Source organism: Lathamus discolor, chromosome 17, assembly GCF_037157495.1.
Source record: "Lathamus discolor isolate bLatDis1 chromosome 17, bLatDis1.hap1, whole genome shotgun sequence".
Classification (NCBI taxonomy): Eukaryota; Metazoa; Chordata; class Aves; order Psittaciformes; family Psittacidae; genus Lathamus; species Lathamus discolor.
In genome coordinates, this window is record NC_088900.1 from 2,700,136 (window position 1) to 2,714,975 (window position 14,840).

A 14,840-nucleotide genomic window follows, 5' to 3' on the forward strand; every position below is an offset into this window, starting at 1 on the left:
AGGACTGGAGCAGAGCATCAAGGTGAGGGGAGGAGATGCTCCCTTGGGGCAAAACACAGGGACAAGAGTCCCCTAAGCCTGCATCGACGTCAGGCACGGGGTGGGTGATGTGGCGGTGATGCACAGGAGCACCCGTTCCTCATAGCTCCATGCGGCCACCGGGGCACCCACCCAGCACCGCTCCCCGACGCCTGACCCGCCCAGGGCGCTGTGGCCTCACGGTGCCGGCACCCCGAGCGGCCGTGACTCAATGAGCACCTGCCGAGGGTAATTAGCAGGGATGTAATTACGGTGGCATTTGGGGCCCTCCTGCCTGGCTCCAGCCCTTAAACAGGGAGGGATGCGTCTGGGCGTCACTCTGGGAGGCTGCTATAGGGTCACCAGTGGGGTCAGTGGGTAGTGTCGGGCCCCACTCCCAAACGTGAGGGTGAGGAGAGCCCCCGGTCCCAGGGTGGCAGGGAGCAGTGTGCCTGCTCTAGGAGATGTGGGGGCCCTTGGCATCCCGTGTAGGAAGGACCCTGGGATGACAGACGCAGCGCCAGGAGCTCCAGCACACGCATCCACACCCAGCCCTGCTCCTACACACACTCCCAGCTCCGACAATTCCCTCCCCAGAGGATGGTTGGGCCGGGATGCATGCCGGGGTACCCAGTTGTACCTACCCTGCTTCGCCTCCCTGCTGGCACGATGGAATGCCCTGGCCCTGAGCTCACAATGGGGCCAGGAGGGTTGGGGTGCGAGAAGAGAGTACGGGGCATAGGGACAGGGGTGGGATGATGGGATGGGGTAAAGGGACTGGGTGCAGGGGTCCGTGCTCTGGGTTCATAGGAGGGCATCACCCTGGGGAAGGCAAGACTTGTGTCTGCCTGCTTCTATCCCTCCTGCTGGAGGCTTGCGGGAGGCAGGACGCGGGTTGCCCAGGAAGGGTGCCCCCCCAGATGGGAGGCTGAAAGCAAAGGTTGGATCCCGGCCCTTCGCCCCATCACCGCACACACGGGTGGCCGCGGCTCCAACACACAACCTAGGGTTTTATTGTGCAGACAGAGGAACACGCCTGGAGGATACGGTGGTTTTTTTGTTGTTGCTTTTCGTAGGGTTCCTTCCCCCCCCCCCCCCCCCCCCCCACTTTGACAGAGTTTGGTTTATGACAAGCTGTGGAAAACAACTACAAATGGTCACCCAAAAATGAGACTCGAGATGCATCCGCGCTCTGCTGGCTGGGCTCTGCGCCTGCCCCAGCGCTCACCAGCAAGCCCAGGGAGCTGGGCGCAGCCAGACCTCAGCTATACACGGCCTCAGCAGCACTAGACAGCAAGCAAGCAGGCAGGGACGGGCAGGGAACGGGCAGGGGGGTAGGTAGGAGGCAGCTCGCAAGGCGTGGGGAGCAGCTGCTGTGGGTTGCTCTCAGCCGTGGTGGCACAGCTCAGGCTGCACGCGTAGCTCAGCGGGGCTGGGGTTCACCCCATGGACCAGGATGCTCCTGCCTGCATCTTCCCCTGCTCCTGTGCCCTCTCCTGGGTGAGGGTACAGCAAGACCAGCCCTTTGGTCTCTCTCCCCATGGCCGGCTGGGCTGCCCTTACACCCTTTCTGTTCTTGAATGGAGACAGGGAATGATGAAAGGGAGGAAGGAGAAGGGAACGGGTACAGGGGGACCTCCCAGCGGCATGGTGGGGCTGGAGGAAGACTGCTAAGCCTAGCTGTGGCCAGGCATTGGGATGTGCCCTCCCCACCAGCCTGGCTGGATCCAGCTCTGGGGACCACAGGGAGAGGAGTAGGGGCAATGCGGGGCTGTGGCTAGCTCAGAGAGGCTCTGCTTGCCTCCACTGGTGCTGGCAGCAGTTCTCTCGTCACAGCTAAGGGCTGGTCTCGGGGTGGTGTCTGTGGCTTGGGCAGCCCAAAGGTACCAGATGATGCCTGGAGGAGGCCTCACTTCCAGCTCGGCTGTAAAAGACAGATCAGGAAATACTTGTTGCCAAAGCACGTTTGCAGTGAGCCCCCTCCCCAGGGCCCCGAAAGAGCCCTAAGGAGGCAGGGTCATTTGATGGTGTCTCCTAAACCTGCTCCCTTTCCTTCTCCCAGCCCGGCCAGGCTGGGGACACGCAGCCCCATCTCCAATAGGGGCACAGCACCCAGCATGGGGACCCCTCTGCATGCTCTCGCATCACCTCCCTCTCTTACCTGCCGATCCTGCTGTGTTTCCCCAGTTGAGAACAGGCAAACCCCAAAAGCCAAAGGGATGGGAGAAGCAGGCTGTGTGGGGCTGAGGCTCCAGTGCTCCCAACCAACCAGCCTACCGAGCGGGGAGGAGCGATGGGAGAAGCAATGCTGCCTAGCAGAGCCACCATGCTTCGGAGCAGGGCATGTGTGCGTGTGACGGCGGGCCTTGGCACCGGGCGGTGGGTCGCGTTATATACGGCTATATAGAGATAACACGGAGAGAGGTTTCACTGGTTCCAGATGGTTCAGCTTCTCCTTCCAAGGGCTGCGTTCTGGCGGGGGAGGCGGGTTTGCTGGGGTGCTCGGTGTGTGCGTGCATGTGTGCGTGTGTGCTTTTCCTTTCACAGGGACACGAAGTCCACGGCTTGCAGGAGAGGCAGGGAAAGGAGAAGGAGCAGGAGCCACGAAGTGTTCTGGATCAAGAGGCTGAAGCCGGCGCACTTCTCCAGTTTGTCTGTGAGGAAAGGGGATGGGGAGGGAGAGAAAAGCCATGATGAAATCCCTCAGGAACAGGCATCAGGTGTTATAAGGGGTGTTGGGACTCAGCTTCTCACAGAACCGCACCAAGTCTCATCCTGGCCCCGTGCCTGTTTCCCCTCCCACCTTGTGCCCTTCAAAGCTTTTAGGGGCACGCAGAGACCTGGGGAAGCATAACCCTGCTTTTGGCTGACTAGGGTGACAAGGGGATGGGCACCAGCGCAGATGCAGATGGAGGGCTGCTCCTGCACAACCTAAGTGTGGAAAAGCCACATCCCTCTTCAGTCCTTCCCCAGCAAACTTGTTCCCTCTGCTGGGACTATGAAGCATCACCTATGGGGGGACACCTGAGACACGTGGGGCCCAGGAGAGACAGGGTTAAGCGGTCAAGGCAGAGCAAGTGGGGCTGACGGCTCTGCCTGCAGGATGAAGGGCTTGTAAGGGCTGGAAAACAGCTCAAGGAGGGTCTGGGGACACCATGGGGGGTTCTGGTTCTCTCTGCTGGCCCTGCCAAGCCAAGGAGCAGGTAGGAAAGAGGGATTGAAGCCAGGCTGCCCATCTCACCTTTGATGACGGTGATGTTCTTTATCTGGTTCCCGGTGTAGTCGTTGGTGGCCTTCAGCTCACACATGTAGACACCCTCATCGCTGGTGGTGAAGCTCTGCAGGTAGAGGCACACCAGGTTCTTGTGCATGGTGACGTTGGCTCGGCTGCGGTAGATGTTCTCCGAGACGCTGATGGTGCTGTGGATGACGTGCTTCCTGTTGTCCTTGGTGATGCTGAACTCGTAGGTCAGGGGGTTGCTGGTTTTGTTCTCATAGCGGCAGTCCACCCGGAGGCTCTGGCCCAGCAGGCAGGCACTCAGGTCCTTGATCATCTGGCAGTGGGCAGCCTGGAGGACTGGGAGAGGCAAGCAGGGGTTGGACAAGGAATACAAGCACTGGGGATGCCCACATAGCCTCTGGCTCTCGCCTGGCTGCTCTGGGCTGAACTCATTGCATAGAAGGGAGGGGATGTGTGTCTACCTGTCAGGATGACAGCGATGCCGACGGTGGGGTTCATCTCTCCGCTGAGGTGCCCAGCAGTGGCTGTCACTGGAAGGGGAGCCTGGGCAGAGGGAAGGAGAGGAGGTTAGCCATCGAACCCAGCACAGAGATAGGGGCACACACGGCACAGGTAGGCAGGCTGGCTCTCTATGATGCTCTATAGCTTGCTTCTCATCATGGTGGCTGATTGACTGTGCAGGGACTGGCCGGCCCTGCAGCCAGCTAGGAAATGAGGGATTATGTGTCTGGCCAGCATTACCTTCCCATATCCCCAGGCCACACCAGCCACACTCTTTTCCCTGTCTGTATCCCCACACCAGACATTAAATAAGCATGGCCCAGACCTGCAGCATGGCCTACGTGCGCTGCCTTCCCTTTCTGCTGCCCCGTGCCCGGGATGAGGACCAGGCAGGAGGACTCAGTGCCTGCCCATGATGACCATAGGGCTGCCAGGTGAGGGACCGTCCATCGGTGCCGGCGGGCGCCAGGCCGCCAGCCCTCCTGCGGCTCCAGCGGGTGAGCTCAGCACGGATGAGTCACTGCGATGCAGCGAGGGAAAGGGGCCAACAGCAGCGGGAAGGAGGGACACGGCAGCTGGACACAGAGCCAAGGCGGCCAAAGGATGGCACCGAGTCCCCGAGGGCTGAGCCGAGCCTGCCCAGCTACAGGGTGGCAGGGCTCTGGGGGGGGCAGAGCCCACCCTCTGGGTTCCCAACCCGTGTCTCTTCAGGGCGAGGGGCCCGTGGATGTGCTGTCAAAACCGCAGGGCTGCCGAGAGCCCAATGTGGCTGAAAGGAATCAATCAAAGGTTTGCAGCCCAGCCAAGCAGCCGCATGGGGAATCCAGCCGCAGGCATGCGGAATGGAGGCAGAGGGTGGGGGAGCAGCAAAGCAGACACCGGGGCTGAAGGACACCGCATCCTGCAGCCGGTTCTCCAGGCTGGCGATGCGGAGCCAGGTCAAGAGGAGGAGGTGAAGTACCACCCTTTGGGGCTCCAGGCTGGCAGAGGGGAGAGCGGGCCACCAGTTTGCTCCCTCTGAGCCTGACTAAGCATCCAGGGAAGAGCTCTGCACTGCAGCCAGCTGGATTATTCTTCTTAGCATATTTTCAGTCTTTCATATAACGTTCTACGAGGAAATACCAAACCCATTTGCTCACTGTGCAGCTGTGAAATATCGCTGTATCTGCAGCCCCAGACCCCGGCCAGGAAGAAAAATTCCCTTCTCTATGGTCTCGACAACCAAAAAGGTGCAAATGGGCACAAAGGCATGATGGAGGAGACTACTCGAGTCTCCTCTGGGTACCTAGAAACTGCCCCCTGTCCTTTCCTTTCTTATTTCTCAGCTCTGACCCACTCCTCTTTGAGTGTCCTGGGACACTATCTAGGTCACAGCCAGGCTTTTTTTTCCAGAAAATCAGTGCAAATAAGCTCCCAGAGAAGGGGGTTTCCTCCCATCTATGTGCAAGAGCACCCAGATATTCCAGGCTCTGGATTCATGACCGCTTGAATCCATTGTACCTCTCCTCCTGACAGTGGTGCCAGGTCACTCTTGCTCCTGCACAGTCCCAGGGTCTTTGCACAGGGACAGATCTCACAAGAATGGTAGCATTAGAGCAACCCCAGCTCTTGCAGAGCACAGCTTCCTATCGTGTTCTCTACCACCTACGTGGGGCCACGCTATGATGGTGGTACCTCCATACCCACCACCACGACAAACGAGCTGGGACGGCAAAGCCATCGGGGCAGAAGAGAGCCAGGCTGATGGGCTCGGATAAACCACGGGAACCTGGCTGCAGATCTGGGAACAAGGGTACCTGCGCTCTCCCTTTACGCCGTGTGGATGCTCAAGGAAGCGGGCAACACCTCTGCCGGGCCCTGGAGGGGCAGGAGGGCTCCGTGCGAGCTGCTCAGCCCGCAGGCAGCGGGCGTGCGCGCCGCCGTGCCCGTGGAGGAATGCCGCAGTCCCGAGCCTTTGCAGGGGAGGGAGGGACGGAGGGGAAGGGAAGCATGGGGAGCGCCGCCCTGCAGCAGCATCCCGGTCCCCGGTCCCCTGGGCGGGCAGCGCATCCCTCCCGCACAGGAACGAGCGGCTCCAGCTTTGGGGCCCCGACCCTCCCGCAGCCTCCGCTCCCCTTTCCCCGTCCCGTAGAGGGGCATCGCAGCGGCGGCTCCGCTGGGTGCGGCGGGGCCGAGCCGTGCCTTACCTGCCGGCGCTGTCCGGTGCTGGCCGCGCTGCCGCCCTCGGGGCTGCCGGCGCTGTCCGGTGCTGCCCGTCGGGGCTGTGGGCGGCGCGGCGCTCCCCGCAGTTTGGGCCGGGCCGGGCGGGCGGCCCCAGCAAATCAGGGCCGGGCGGCGTCACGCAGGCTCGGCCCCCGGCCCTGCGGCGCGGGGCGGAGGGGGGGGCTCGGCTCTGCGGACCGGCCCCGCTCCAGCCCCCGCCCCGGCCTGCGGCCGAACCGGCCCCGACGGGCCGCGGGGGCGTCGGGGGTGACCGGGGAGGGAAGAAGCCCCCGGGGGGCCCCTCGTTGGGGCACAGGGGGGGTCCTGTTCCGCCCCTTCCCCGTTCCCCTCTTAGCGCAAAGCGGGAAGGGTGACACATCCCCATCGCTATGGGAGCACCACGTTCTGCGGAAGAGCGGCCAGCCCCCGGCCTTCCCGGCAATACGGGTGCTGCTTTGCTGGGAAGGGGGGGTGCTTTGGAAGCGGTCATACGAGCGTGGCTTGAGCCCTGCTGAGGAAGGGGGACGTATTCCCCTTCCCGACATGGGTATAGCTCAGGTGCGCAACGAGCAGCGGACACCAAGTCGCCAGGGACCCATGCACCACGCAGGCTATGGTGGTGGAACCACGGGACACAGCAGAAGCTCTGTGATGCCCCTGGCCACAAGCGTTAAGCTTTAGGCCCCGGGCTGGTGAGGATGCAAACAAGGGCTTGCTCCCCATGAGCTCCCACCACTGCATGGTTGGGAAGGGGCTAAGCAGAGCTGCTTCTGTGCAAAACGTCTTTGAACCCAGTTCAAAGGAACTCGTCTCTGCTCTAGAGCCAAGTGGAGACGACAGAAGAGGACAGCAGCATCATGGAGCTGCTCTTCCTCAGAATCTGTGCTCTGAAGCATCCCAGCAAGGAGCAGAGGCATGCAGGATGGCCTGCCCTGTCCTCACCTCTGCCCGCAGCCCTTGGCTCTGCAGAAAAGGGCTGGCGCTGCGAAAGTTGATAGGAGAAGTCATATTCTGCTCCAGCAGAACCTGATCCCCAGTGACACCCAAGTGCTGAGCTGGCTGTGCAGTGGGGTTTTGCTAATTCTACAGAATATTGGCTCTGGCTATGCTGCCCCAAATGGGGCTGGATACCCAAGCTGGCCACAGGCCCGTGATGCCCAGGAAGGGCTCCCAGTGTGCTGCCATGAGGAGGGCAAAGGCCTGACCCTATCTGGGTACTGAATGGACCCAGGCTGTGGTCGCTACCACATGTGCATAGCAACGCAACTAGGATGGTAACCCAGGGTACACAAAGCTGACAGTGCTGGCTGAGGATGGGATTAAAGGCATGGCAAACTGACACAGAAAGCCATCACTAACGACTGGAAGCAGATTGATGCAACGCAAACAGACAAGAACAAGAGGCGCGTTGCCACGTAGTTAGGGTGCAAAAACCATGCAAGCATGAGGGCTGCATCCAAACACAGCTGTGATGTAACCATGCACACACACATGTCCCTTTTATATCTAACTCCACATCCCCACCCTCACTCCCAGCTATGCAAGCATAGGCAACCAAGGAATTCAGGCTTGAGGGACTGGCTTTTGGAAGCATGCAGTTGCCCAAGCCCTGCTGCACTGCAAGAGATTTCAGCTCCCTTCAGATCCCTGGCTGGTGGTGCTGTGGAGGCAGGCATGATTGTGCAGTTTCTGGGCAGTGCTGGCAGCGAATGTCCTGCCTAGGTACTTGCAGGAGGCTCCTTGCAGAGGTTCTCTCACTGGGTAGCCCCTTCACTGCAGATTGCAGGCTGGCTGCTATCCATACACCAGGGAAAAATCAGTCCCCAAGTCACACCTAGTGCAGAGGCCTCCGGATCGTGCTCCAAGGCAAAGAAAAGGGTGCGTGGGGAGGGGAAAACCTAATCATGACAGAGAAACGGAGAGGGTGCAGGCAGCATTTGCAGTGGCAAGGGACAGGCGGAGACAGACAGACAGACATAAACAGGGGCAAGGGGGGAGCCAGACACAGCGCAGTTACCAGCAGGCATGGGTGGATGTGGCAGGACAGACAGGCAGAGGCAGGGCACAGCTCTCCTAAGAGCTCAAATCAGTTGAACTGCCCCTATCTCCTCTCTGGAGAGCAAGCCAGGGCATGGGGGAAGTCCTTCTGCTGGGATGGAGTGCGTCAGGGGCATCACCGCTCCAAGTCGCCCTAGGACCATCCCCAGTAGCTGCAGGGGTTAGGCTCGAAGCTGAGGCACTGACTGGGGACCGTGACTCGAGTGTCTGGTGCTGCTGCAGCAATTAAAACCTGGCCTTGTCCCAAGGACATGCTGCTGCAGGAAATGCCCTTCTAGGAGAGAGGTGCGCATCCTTCCCAAGAGGAACATCACCCCCCCTGCCCTCAGCCTGCCCCCAAAGACAGGAGGAAAGGGAGCATCCCTCCCTCCTGCTCATGAATCACAGCACAGCATCACACTGGGTCCTGCTCAAAACGTGACAGCAGGATGCCCACGCAGCAGCCGGTCCCTACCAGCAATCATTTGCTCCCCCACTGCTAATTGCAGGGGAGGAGAGACATTAGGTCCCAGCCAACAGGATCTGGGGCAGCACTCCTGGGGACAAACCCCTGGCATCCTCTCCCAGGCCATTAGAGCTGGGGAGTTACGGGATGGAGGAGTAAGGGAGGGCGTCTGAGAATCAGTGCTATCGATCTGGCAGACATTGCAGCTCTAGGCTCGACTGATGGATACGCTCATCAGCTTCACAGCGCAGTGCCTGCCCCTGCATGTCCCCGCTCTGCCTGGCCCCAGAGCTCCAGCTGACAGGAGGGTGGCAAAGACTTCATGCTTGTCACTGCACAAAGCCAAACCCAGGCCCTTCCCACCCCATCTTTGAGGCTGCAGAAGAGCTTTGCCCTTCTTTGGAGAGACAGAAAGGCCCTTGGGAGCCCAGCGAGGCCCCACGGATGCTATATGTAGCATGGCCCAGATTCAAAGCCCTTGGGCTTCGTGGCACCACCACACGGAGCAGGGGTGGAGGAGACTGTGCTCCCCTCCTTCCTGCCTGCAGCACACAGCCATAGAAAACAGGGGCAAGCAGGGCTGCTGCTGCAGCACGATCCTGGCCTCTGCTGTGCTTGGAGCAGCCACATTAGCCCAGCAAAGAAGATGGCTGGCACGATACCCCAGCACTGCCAGGGTGGCTTGCCTGCAGTGTGCAGGGCTCCTCCATGGTACCTCTGCCTGCTTATGGCTGCATCCTGGCTACAGAGAAGCCCCAGAGATGTGAAGACCTAACAGGAATCGGCTGTTAGAGGAATCGGCTCCAGTCCCTGCACTGACACCTGACAGCAGGAACATCCCTCCCTTCCCTCTGTGCCTCCCTGTTTGCCTGCAGGGTCTGGATAGCCAGGTCCTGGCTCCATGCTGACATGCAAGTCATGCAAGAGTGCCCAGTGGGGATGCTGCACCCTCCTGCTTGTGGCAGTGGCTTGCCTTGAAGGGAGACACTGCTGGGAGGCTGCCAGCAGTGAGTATGCACTGCAGTGTAGGATGCTCCATAGCAAACCCCTGCTTCACCTGACATTGCTATCAGGGTCTGGGAGCCACCAGGCAAGGTTCCAGCAGTGAACTCTCCTGCCCAACCATTGCAGGGCAATTCCTTGCAGTTTGATATCCATCTGGAGGATGGGTGACCATCTCTGCTTCTAGCCCTTCATTCCCAGAGCCACTACACTATTCCTGTGAGAGACTTGGAAGCCCTGGTCGAGCCAACTCAGCCTGCAAGAGGGGTTGACTGAGGCACAAAGCTCTCAGCTTGCTCCATCTGCTCCTCAGACCGAGTGGGAATGGTGCTTGGCTGCCTGCTCAGACTCCTCGCTGCCTCCCGTTGCAACCAACAATGCATCCTGGTGGGATAGGAAAGCTGGTTTCTGGACCATGCCCTGCAAACCTGACCTCTGCTGAGCTCAGGGGGAGACTCGTCCCTGGGGGAAGGAGAAGCATCTCTACCGAGCCAGGCAGATAACTTGGTTGCTAGCTCAGAGGCTGCAGGTCTGGGTCTCTTACCTCAGGGCGAGTGGCCAGAGGGCCTGTATTCAGCCTCTTTGCAATGGTGCCACATCCCATGGGCTCTTCATATGGGAGCTGACATGAACGGAGAGCTGGAACTGGGAAAAGATGCCACTTCGGATGGTGGAGCCCCCCTCTTCAACCTGCTGAACACCTACCCCTGTGACATACCATCACCCCCTGTCCTGCATCAGGATGGCAATACCCCACTGATGCCAGGTTGTGCAGCATTAGAAGCCCCAGACATGCGACTGATTGATTGCCAGGGCAGCTTAAAACCCCTTTGTCTTGGGGAAATCTACCTGTGTGGGGAAGGAGAAGCTCTTAGGGCCCTCCTAGGGCAATGCTGGATGGAGAAAGAGGCATAGAGCAGAGCACTGCTGCTCTCCATCCCCAGCCTAGCTTTCTCCTCTGTGTCTCAGGAGGCATGAATAATGCAAGCTACAGAAAATGGAAACAGCTTCCCTGAATTTTCTCCTCCTACCTGCTGGGCCTTAAGGAATGGAACCTGTTTATTGGCATTCCTTATTTATGAAGGAACCATCGGGGCAGGGTGGTCAACTCTCACCACACGGGTTCCTGGGGATGATTCCCAGCCAGCAAGGAGGCTCCTCAAGGCTGGGGAGAGGCAGGTTAAATACAGGCACGGAACAGAGCTTGGTTCTGCTATTGGGGGGCCTGGCTCTCACCCTGGCAGTGCTGGACAGGCAGGGGCTGTCCCTGCAGCACGCACAGAGCTTCCCTTTAGCATCCAGCCAGCTGCTTGCTGCACTTGGGTTTGTGTCATCAGCTCCAGCACTCGCTTGTCTCCCCCATTGTTAGTGGGGACAATGGGAGCGTGTACCCAGGCTGGGCAGAAGGGCTTCCCCTGCTCCCTGCCTTCCCTGCAGCTGATAGGAGCCAGCCAGTCTGTGCTGCAAGGAGCAGAGGGGCAGACAGCGCTGCCTGATGTCAGCTCTCCCTGGAGGCACTGGGCAAGCCCTGCTCTGGTCCTTACTCCTCTCCTCTGCACCAAGCCACGAACACCAGCATCCTCCCAGCCACATCTGGCCGTGCGGAGCCACATCTGCCAGCCCTGCACTGTACTGAGTCACTCGCTGGGTCCTCCCAGCCCATATGACAAATGGTTTGGAGCAGAGGGAGATTTTCAAGCATTTCCTCGGCAGCTTTTTACCCACTGTTGTTTGCTTCTGATTGCTTAGGAGGCTGGAGAGCCTTGTGCTTCCCCAGGCTCTTGCAGCAGAGCTAGGAAGCCTGAGTCTCCATCTCTTCTACAGTCTCCTTCAGGGACAGGGTCACTTCACACCTCTGTGCATCAGTATCGCCACAGAGGACCATGTCCTGAAGAAATTCCTTCCTTTTTCATCCAGGCTGACCTTCTGATTTGAAACACTTGTCTCTAGGAAACAGATTGTAGATGGAGACAGCACCAGCAGAAAGAATCACTGCGCTTTCATCAAGAGACTCCAAAAGCCATAGGTCAAAGTTATCAATGAAAGATAAAGTCACCCAGACACCCAGCGAAGAGCTACACTGGTCCCTCAAGGGAGTCCCACTTCCAGGCCAGACAGGATGCCCATTGGCCCTGTACTCCACTTGGGAAGGGACCGAAGCACCTCTGGAGCACTGCCCCATAAGGTGCCTGCTTAAGGGGCACAAAGTATGGCAATGTCACCTACCTGGCTACCACCTCATGATACCCGAGGTTCCACTTGGGAGTACCCAGAACAAATACACAACCACCTTGTGACAGCGATAACTGCAACTGCTGTTGAAAAGGTGCAATTGTATGAGCGTAAGAAACAGGAAAACAGGCAGGGAAAATGGCTATAATGCAGAGATTGAAAAATGACTTTATGGAGGAACCAGAACACTGAGTGATGGGAAGGGGAAAAAGGGCAATCACAGACGCTGTACCTGCACAGGAAGAACACTGATTTTCCAGATGTGGGGTCCAAAGTTGTTTCCAACATGAATATGCTGCAAGAAACCCCAAAATAAGCGAGACAAACCCACCACAATATATCTCTAACCTAAAGGACAACAAGGCAGCCTAAAAGAACAGAGTAAAGGCTCCATCATACAAGGACACCCATTCCACACAGCTGCATGACAAAACACTGCAAAAGAAAGCCCCAAGCAGGTCCTACATTAGAGCGTTTGATGACAATCCCCCCCCCCCCCATCACAGAAACCCCCTCTTACTTCAGCTTGTCTCACCGAAGCGATGTGCTGCAGGGTTCTGGATGGTGCTGGAGCCTCTCACCCCTGGCAAACGGTGCTGGATGTGCAAAGGTGCCGCAGCCCTGCTTGAAGAGAGCTGCAAAGCAGCTGGGGCTGCAGGGCCCTCCAGCAGCCCACAGGCTGCTGTAGAGCTCAGCCGAACACAAGAGGCCCTTTCATTTCCTTTATTATAGGTAGTCGGAGATCAACCCTGTGTGCTCTGATTTGGCTGCCCCAAGTTCCCCATCACATGCACCCCCTGAAGTGGCTTTGTACAGGAACACATCTGGTTTCATCTTTTCCACATTTGTGCTGCTGTTTTCCCAGAACAAACGCTTCGGCAGTCACCATTCCTCTGCCAGGAACAATTCCAAAGGGAGCACGCTAGTTTGTGCTGGAACGCGCGGTCAGAAAGAGCTATAAAAGTTAAGGAAATAAGGCTGGCTCCTTATGCATTTTTAAGCCTTTCTTTTCTGCCGCTCTCTGCACAAAGGTTCTTGTGGTTAGCAGGAAAAATGTACATTTCCTGTCACCAGCATCCTGGGTCAGATTGCAGCCCTGCGTCCATAGGACTTCAAGCTTCCGTTTCCAGCACTCAAGAGCCTCAAAAAGAACCCCTAAGCAAGGCAAAATAGGACCCCCAAAGCCAATTCGTGAATTACTTTCTCTAGAGACTCTTGGCCCTCTTGCAAGTCAAAGAAATTACATTTACTGGAACTAGAAGCTCACATCCAGGCCTTGAATACCCACTTCCAGACTGGAGATACTGTGCCAACACAAAATGCTGAATCGGTGTAAATTCACTCTGCTGACTCAGGTGTTCAAGCACTATTACTCTGAAGGAGGAAGCTTTGTCCCAGCGGGTTGATGCCAGATAGACTATCAGCTGTGCTCCTGCAGATGACACAGCCAGCACAAACAGCTCTGCATGTGCCAGCAAATGGGGCTAAAACCTGCCTGTGCATCGGTCTGGCCACCGCTTTCATTGCCAGGTGATGCACAGGTATGTGGACCCAAGTTGGGTCCACAATCAATGCAAATCAGCAAGCCTGATCAATGCCTGATCAAAGCCTGATCAATGCAAAACAGCAGCCTGCGACAGCTATGCTCTAAAAAGGGACTAGACATTTGGAAGTGAAAGAGAACAGTCTCAAGGCAGGGAACAGCAGATGCCAGCACTGACACACGGTTCCGGGTCTGGCAGAGCAGCAGCCTCTCCACTTGTTTTTCTAGGCTTTTCAAGGCATTATCAATGTTTCTGCAAGCATTTATACCCAGTCTCCAGCCAAATACCTGTATCTGCCTGGGTTCCTCTGAAGCTTTAATGCAGATCGTACTGAGGACCCTTCCAGCACCTCATACCAGCACAAACAACAGCTCCTAGCTGCTGCTGGGAAAGGCACTTATAGGCATCCCAGCTGCATTTCTAGGGTGATGGGGGCAGGAGCCCTCATTGGTAGCACCTGAGGGGCAGTTAACATCAAATCCATTAACCCTTGCATTTATATCATTCAGGAGTTGAAGTCTAAACATGATGTTTTAGGCCCTTTACAACCAAAAATGCTGTCACTCTATTGTATATGAGCAGGAAGTTATTGCAGTTTTTCAGTGGTCTCCTTGGTGTTTTTAAAGAACAACCTATCAAGAAGTTGTTGTTATCTATCTTTCCTGTGCAGTGCTAGGAAACAAATGTGGAAATGAAGATTTATGCTCTCTCTTTCTAGTGATGCGTCTCATGCCTGCATCCTTCCTCTCTCTGCAGCTGGATTTGTACTTGCCATTGCCTTGAAATGCCTGGATGCAAAGCACTGGCCAGTCTGAGTATCAGTGTTCTCCTGAGCCCTCTGAGGTATTCAAAGACCCAAAACATGATTAAAACCCATGAGATGATGAGTCTTATAACACAAAGAAATCATCACTTAAGTTTGTATGTTGGCTTAGAACCCCTTTGAATGAGTATGTTCCTTGGTTTTTTACATCTCTTCTTTACGCACTGTGTTTCTTGACATATACACAGAGACCGCGTTTATTGACATAGTGCTTTATATTGCAAGCAGTGGAGGGTGTTTGTGATGAGTCAGCTGTAACATGAGGTGTTATACATATATTTCACTCCTGCCATGGGATAGATGCCTTTTTATGTCGTGAATCTCTGTTTTGAAGAGATTCAGTAAGTGCATTGGGACAGATACTCCAAACCCCGATGTCTAGTATATAACCAGAATCTAGGCTAAGGCTAGGAAATGGTACAGAAGGCAACCCTCACAATACACATCACTGGAACCTTTGCAGCTGTAACCAAGGGGAAATACACATATTTTTGTGCATCTTCCTCAGTGAGATCCCTTTTCTTTCTGGTGATCTTTTAACTTGCAGGAAGCTCTTAGAGGTATTTCTGAAGCCACAGTAGTAAGCTCGAAAGAATCCTCAAAAAGCAAGTTATTGGCAACCAAAGGAAGGTTTTCTTGGTGAAAATCAGAGGCAGGGCCAAAGAGATGGAAAAAATGAGGAAGGCAGGGAAAGAATGAGATGAAAAACAAGTACTGTCAGAGGAAAACATGGCTATTATAATCGCGCATGCACACAGACACAGGGGAAAGCTC

The 14,840-nt window shown here is 56.7% G+C and overlaps 1 protein-coding gene across 5 annotated transcripts; it reads right to left on the reverse strand.

Annotated features, from left to right (window-relative positions):
- Positions 1-1,126: 1,126 nt before the first annotated feature.
- THY1 (Thy-1 cell surface antigen) lies at positions 1,127-12,465 on the reverse strand. Of its 5 annotated transcripts, none has more exons than XR_010616461.1 (5): positions 5,947-6,052; positions 3,721-3,802; positions 3,260-3,595; positions 2,180-2,672; positions 1,127-1,942 (listed from the first exon to the last, which is right to left on the reverse strand). XR_010616461.1 is itself a non-coding variant. In XM_065697177.1 (5 exons), the coding sequence occupies exons 3-5, from the start codon at positions 3,755-3,757 to the stop codon at positions 2,560-2,562; spliced, it is 486 nt and encodes a 161-aa protein (XP_065553249.1). In that variant the 5' UTR covers positions 3,758-3,802; positions 11,932-11,994; positions 12,235-12,465; the 3' UTR covers positions 1,127-2,559. The 5 variants fall into 5 exon arrangements, 4 of the variants coding, with proteins under 4 accessions (XP_065553249.1, XP_065553248.1, XP_065553247.1 ...); XM_065697177.1 differs by lacking the exon at positions 5,947-6,052 and adding exons at positions 11,932-11,994; positions 12,235-12,465 and having other exon boundaries at positions 1,127-2,672; XM_065697176.1 differs by lacking the exon at positions 5,947-6,052 and adding an exon at positions 12,235-12,465 and having other exon boundaries at positions 1,127-2,672.
- Positions 12,466-14,840: the final 2,375 nt, after the last annotated feature.

Coding starts and splice junctions, on each gene's coding strand:
- THY1 (XM_065697176.1), bottom strand. CDS start 3,757: ATGAACCCCACCGTCGGCATCGCTGTCATCCTGACAG. Junction 3,596..3,720: donor CATCGCTGTCATCCTGACAG/GTAGACACACAT, acceptor TGCCTCTCCCAG/TCCTCCAGGCTGCCCACTGC. Junction 2,673..3,259: donor GAACATCACCGTCATCAAAG/GTGAGATGGGCA, acceptor CTTTCCTCACAG/ACAAACTGGAGAAGTGCGCC.